At 44.0% G+C, this 6,640-nt stretch overlaps 1 protein-coding gene across 1 annotated transcript; it reads left to right on the top strand.

The window, feature by feature from the left end:
- Positions 1-371: 371 nt before the first annotated feature.
- LOC108673634 lies at positions 372-4,441 on the top strand (the record flags this gene model as incomplete). The annotated part of the gene is made up of 4 exons (XM_018161489.2): positions 372-1,007; positions 1,334-1,508; positions 1,760-1,917; positions 2,640-4,441. Coding segments are annotated over 4 exons (2,688 nt in total), but the record flags the coding sequence as incomplete, so codon positions are not given.
- Positions 4,442-6,640: the final 2,199 nt, after the last annotated feature.

Genomic DNA, 6,640 nt, shown 5'->3' with positions numbered 1-6,640 from the left:
TGGTGACAGACCAGGTGTGATGGTGACAGACCAGGTGTGATGTAGAGACTCAGGGTCTGAAGATTCCTAAACGCAGATAGTAATATTAGGAACAGTATTTTTCAGTACTATACATCTTTTCAATGGCGTATTCAATACTTATTTGGGCGTATTTTTCATGTTATTTTAGTTGTTGATAGTTATTCAAACAAACAATAGCAGTAATAGTAATAGTTGTTATTGTGGTATTATTAAAGTTATAATAACTATTCATTATTCTCACTCGTGGCTGACATTGCAGAAGCTGTTCCTGACATAATAATGGTTGTTATTTTGGTATTATTAAAGTTATAACAATTATACATTATTCTCACTCGTGTCTGACATTACAGAAGCTGTTCCTGACGTCAGCGCAGTCACACGAGCTGCTGGCCGCCCAGCAGGCAGCTGCCTCCCCACCCCGCGCTCCTAAACTCAACCCCATCGCCGCTATGTTCCAGCAACGGCAGCAAAAATCTGCAGCTGACGCCAGCAAAGGCAAAACTGACGCCGATAAACTGCGAACTGACGCAAGCAAAGGCGAAACTGACGTCGGCAAAGTCAAAACTGTCGGCAGCAAAGGCGAAACTAGCGCCAGCAAAGGCAAAACTGACGCCGGCAAAGGCGGAACTGACATCGGCAAAGGCAAGCCGGACGCCAGCAAAGGCAAAACTGTCGCCAACAAACGGCAAGCTGACGCCAGCAAGCCACAGAAACGTACGACTGAAACTGCCAGTCAGCAGTCAAAACAAAGAAGGGAGAAAGCCAATCTTAAATCAAAGATTGGCTATACGAGGCAAAAAAATACTAAGAAGACGCGTATTTCGTCTGATGAAAGTGAAGAGCAAGATAGTGAAGAGGATATAGGAGTGGAAGTGGAGGAGGGAAAGGAGGGACCAAGCAAAAAGGAGAAGGAGGGACCCAGCAAAAAGGAGGGAAAGGAGGGACCCAGCAAGGAGGAGAGCTACACGCTGCTGCTGGTGGAAGATGTACGACGAGTTGCTCTGCCGTTGAATTAATGAAATATTTTTCTATGTTTCTTATATTGAATGAACAAGACTGGATGTTGATATAACCTCTTCCCTATTAGGGTCATGAATAGCTGCATGTATGGTCATGAATAGCGTCATATATGCTTACTAAATTCTTACATATTGCTTATATTGAGTGTTTTGATGTCGTATATTAAAGTGTTGATATGATATGCAATTATATGATATATCAATGTGTTGATATGATAAGCAATGATGTGATGATAATTGATGATATGATGTATTAAAGTGTTGATATGATACTAAGCTATGATATATGACAGCTGGACCTGCTGTTCAGCGAGAGGGACGACGGTTTCCTGACATCAGTCAACTCGCTGCTGCTGACCAGCAAGCGGCCTGTGCTGCTGACATCGACTGACGGGCGTACTGCTGCTGCCATGCTGCGTCAGCACTGCAGACATGCTGAGGCATCCCGGCCTGACATCAGCACGCTAGGTATGATCAGCACGCTAGGTGTGTGCTGAGGCCTGACATCAGCATGCTAGGTGTGTGCTGTGGCCTGACATCAGCACGCTAGGTTGGCCTGACATCAGCATGCTAGGTGTGTGCTGTGGCCTGACATCAGCATGCTAGGTAATGCAGCTGATTAATTCTCCATTGCAGCTGATGTTTCTCGTCACCTGTTCATTGCATCTGATTATATTAGACTCTCCATTGCAGCTGCTTATGTTCACCTGTTCTTACAGCCGTGCACCTGCAGCTGATGAGTGTGGTGGGCTGCGGTGCAGCTGTTGCTGCTGCATCTGCTGCACGTGTTGCTGCAGCTGCTGCATCTGCTGCACGTGTTGCTGCAGCTGCTGGCACTGACGTCAGAGCAGCTGTGAACGCTCTGCAGTGCTACGTGGTCTGTATATATATGTTATATTTAATTATTAATAACTTCTTTATTACCTATTTAGTGTTGAACGATTTCTTTAGTACCAACTTAATGTTTGATGACTTCTCTACTACCGACTTAGTGTTTAATGACTTCTTTACTAACTACTTTCTTTACTAACTACTTTACTCACCATTGTGTGGGCCAGCTGTGGTGGTGCAGTGGTGAGAGACTCAGTCTCTCGCACCCAGCGCCCGGGTTCTCTGTCTTCTCGTCTCTCGCACCCAGCTCCCGGGTTCTCTGTCTCTCACACCCAGCTCCCGGGTTCTCTGTCTCTCGCACCCAGCTCCCGGGTTCTCTGTCTCTCGCACCCAGCGCCCGGGTTCTCTGTCTCTCACACCCAGTGCCCGGGTTCTCTGTCTCTCGCACCCAGCGCCCGGGTTCGAGTCCCACTGAGGACAAGTTCTGCCGGGAAGCTCAGCTCATGGTCAACTCAGCCATTCATCCATTTCTGGTTGATAAATGAGTACCTGGCTTGTCCAGGGTGTTGTGTAATGCAATCAAATGGTTCTGGCGGGTCAGCGAGCCAATGATGGTCATAGAACTACCAGTGGTACCGAGTGCCCGGAAAAACTGATCTATCACCCCCCCTCCCTAGTCGCCACTGCCAGGATGGGCGATTACAACAACAACAACATTGTGTCCCACATACACGTTATTTGTACGGTTAATTATTGTATTTATTTCAGATGTATCACGACAAGTCGTCTGCGGCCTCTGCGTTGGAACGTGCAGCGCTGCCGCGACTAACTTCAACCCAAGCGTTAAGTTCAACTTCAACTCAAGCAGCAAGTTTTGTTCCTCTGGAAGGTTCCGCGGAGAATTTGGAGCTTCCACAAAATTTCTACCCTGAATTAAAAGATTTATTCCCTGGAATTGAAGTTGAAAATCTAACACCATTGACCCCAAGTTACCCTATCAAATATTTACCACAAAATATTGACAATAAATTTGCAGTTAAAATATATGATTCCAGGGACGGTGATGAAACAAACAGAATTGTTTTGCCGTTGCACGCAATCCCGCAGTTTAGTTTCACGCACGTTCTTCTGCCGCTGTTTTTGTGCCTGCCTAAACGCAGGATGGAGGCGAGGAAAAAGAAGTTCCCACTGAGTCTGGATGACCCACAACTGAAGGAGGTGCCCTTGTATCGCAAGTACTCCTGGCTGGACGTCGACAGCGACTCTGACGATGAGAAGTGCGAGAACTTCATGAAGAGCTGCCAACAGGAGAACCAAACCTCCGCTGTAAGTGCTAGAAAATTTGCTGTAAATGGCGGCGAGAGTGAAAATAATGTCGGCAAGAATGATGATGATTGTGAAGAAGAAAATTGTTTCTCAAGCGATCGTGAAGTTTCAAAACGTCGACAGTCGTGCAGCTCTTCACGTAGCAGTCTCAGAACTTTCCGTAAGGACAACAACTGTGAAAGTCCCAAGTTAGGAAACCAGCAAGAAACCGAAAAAGAATCTACAGAGACTGGCGGTAAAATTGACATTAAAATTTCAGGGGAGAATGTATCGCCCTTGAGTGCTAAGCCTACAAATGCGTCTGCAGTGGTGGCTCTGGAGACCATCGCTGGCTTATTGAATGATTTTGCAGACCTGGATATTTTATCCACGCTTCCCTACGACAATTTGGTCGCTCCTATAGCCAGCTACACATCGTCTCCTGCCGCCCACCTTCTGCAAGTGTCTTCAGTTTGCCGTGCATCGAATTCTGGTTTGAGTCCCAGCAATGGAAATTCACCTATTCCGAAAATTCGCAATTCAACAACAGAAAAACAAAATTCTCTTTTGACTGAGAGTGAGAAATGTTGTGGCAGGTTCAGTCTACTCGAGACTTGTTTCGACCGCCACTCGTCCTTGTGGCGAACGCAGTGTCAGCCACACCACTGCCTCACAGACAGCCTCTCAGACGACCACTCAGTCGAGCCTTACCACAGCCACTCTTACCTGCAGGCAGACATAACTTCAAGCCTCTCTGCAGCTTCTCTATTGTATCACCTAAATTCCCTTGAAAAAACAGTCAAGGACATCGACTTTGACGCTAAAGTTGCCGGCAAAACGATGCTTGATATTATGTCTGTTCCTGATTTGGTTGGCGACACCGAATCTAACCACAGTGATGACCGCTACACATGTCATGTGGACAATAATTCCCTGTACTCGCTGCTGCTCTCGCGGCTGCCGCCCCAACACCTGCTGGGGGGCGGCAGCTATGAGGTGGTGGCGATGCTGCGACACTTGGCACGGCAGGACGCCATCACCAGCGCAGTCAACCTCCTGAAGCGGCACAGACGGCGTCCGGCCGTCAGGGGAGGAGGGTGTGCGCTGCTCGCGCTCGTCGGGGTCGAGAATCTCGGGGAAACTAAACTAACTGCGATGGCGAACGCTCTCTCGGATGTGTAAATAAGTTGTTCCGTTGTGGTATTTTATGTTAATGGGTGTGTCCTCACAATTTTTTTCATTACGTTCGGATGCAAGGTTTTAAATTACGCTACAATGTTATACGTACCTACAGGTGGTTACATGTTATACGTGCCTGAAAATGGTTATATGCTATTCCTACCTCAAGCCGTTGCAAGAATTTTGCATTAATTAATGCCCGTGTCTATGGATGCATTAACCGTCGACAATGTTATACCTACCTACAGGTGGTTACATGTTATACGTGCCTGAAAATGGTTATATGCTATTCCTACCACAAGGCGTTGCAAGAAGAGTAACTCAGTAAAATAAAGGTTGTGTTTCATTCAGTTTGCTTGTATCTTCAAGGATGTTTTATAATGCCTATTAACTGGCAATGCATGCAGCGTTGCCTGCGACCATTTAAATTACTGAACAAAACTTGAATTAACTTAAACTTGATAAACTTTTCGAATTATCAGTGAAAAATTATCACCGCATAATAGGAGGCCAGAGTCTGTGCCCCAATTACATAATTTCTAGTAGCTTGAAAATCTACAATTTCTGAAAATCGAAGTATTAACGCAGATTTTCTTATATCGCTTCTTAGGACACTTGATAATTGTGGATTTACCAGGAATCTTGATTTTAATTATACTGCAAACCATTTGTTTTCTGCCATGCCTTTCTTAACCTTATGTCAAGCTTTGTTGTCCTGGTCACAAATTACTCTATTGACTAATTAATAATATTAATTAGTGAATTGAATATTAGTGAATATTAATTAATTCACTAACTAATACTAATATACTAATAACGTCGGTCAAATACTAAAAAAATATAACTCAGTACTCACTGCAGTGAGTGACAGAGAGCGCATTTTCTCGTCGACGAAAACTTGAAGTCACGGACAGACGAACGGACGGACAGACATGAGCACACTAGTGCATTTTTTCCATTAAGAGAAAATGCGCTAAAAATACTAATAACATTGATAATGGAGAAGCACAATACTTTAGGATTCATAAGTGAAACTAATCAAGAGCTGGGGAAGTAGTGAAGGTTCTATTGTTTCTTTTTATTTTCAATTTTTTTTTTAAATTTATTTCCCGCACAACTCGAGCATTAAAATAACGAAATCTTTATTTTCCAACTAAAATTTTTGTATGAAGTCTAACTAGCGTGTATTGATTAATACATACACACATGCTTACATCACACAGCTATAGCTTATTCATGCATACATCACACATGGTATACATGCTTACATGACACAGCTATAGCTTATTCATGCATACATCACACATGATGTACATGCTTACATGAAGGCACTCGTATCTCAGCATGGAGAGCAACATAGACATACATAACCTCGTACAATGTCTACAGATCATCACAGTTTATTGTGGAACAAATAAATATATATCAGGCACGTCTTGTGTGGTGGTGTCACCACATACATAATCTACATGAAATGATATGTGATGTATTCAATACGCATTAGAGCGAATATCTACACTAAATATTTCTTAGACGCTACAACATGTAGAGTAATTAATAAGTGATGTAACATTACGCGTTACATTTTGTACACAAATGCAATTAGTTGGATTATTCGTTGACGTATATTCATCGTTGATGAATGCTGAACGGCATAGTTGACGCAGATTCATCATAGACGTGTAGTAGGAGAGGCAGTAGAGCCGATGGTCTCACTTTCGCACACACTCTCAGGAACTTATCGGATGGTGCAACCGTTCTTGTTTTCTGTAATTTATTTCGAGTGAAATGAGCAACATCACTGGTACTTCAGCCCAGCTGCTCTCGACGCTTCCAAACCTAGTCGTGACATAATAGGCAGTTGGAACGTACAGTTTATAATAGGCAGGATTAACGGAACAGACTATACCCAAAAGTGTCTTGATGTCCGCGCACTCTGGACAAAGGAGTGATTTACTTTAGCTAGCACATCACTGTTAACTCCGTAATGGAAGACTCCCCGTGGCTGATTAAATTTTTACGTAAATTCAGACCGTTCTAAATTTAGCGCCCCATACACTAGCGTATCTGACTCTGGAGTCCGGTTAGCTGATTCTGACTAGCGAATCTAATTCGGCGATAGCGAATCTGATTCCAGGTTTGAAGGGAAAGCCGTACGAAGAAAGATTAAAGATAATGAAGCTTCCAAGCCTCTGTTTTCTACGACTGCATGGTGACCTCATTTAAGTATACAAGTATACTCTAGTCTCTACAAGGTCCCAGAACCCGGCCAGGATTACTAGAAT

This window comes from Hyalella azteca, unplaced genomic scaffold, assembly GCF_000764305.2.
Source record: "Hyalella azteca isolate HAZT.00-mixed unplaced genomic scaffold, Hazt_2.0.2 contig10617, whole genome shotgun sequence".
NCBI classification, from domain to species: Eukaryota; Metazoa; Arthropoda; class Malacostraca; order Amphipoda; family Hyalellidae; genus Hyalella; species Hyalella azteca.
The sequence above is the reverse complement of the archived record's forward strand: the minus strand, read 5'-3'. Positions and strand labels throughout refer to the sequence as shown.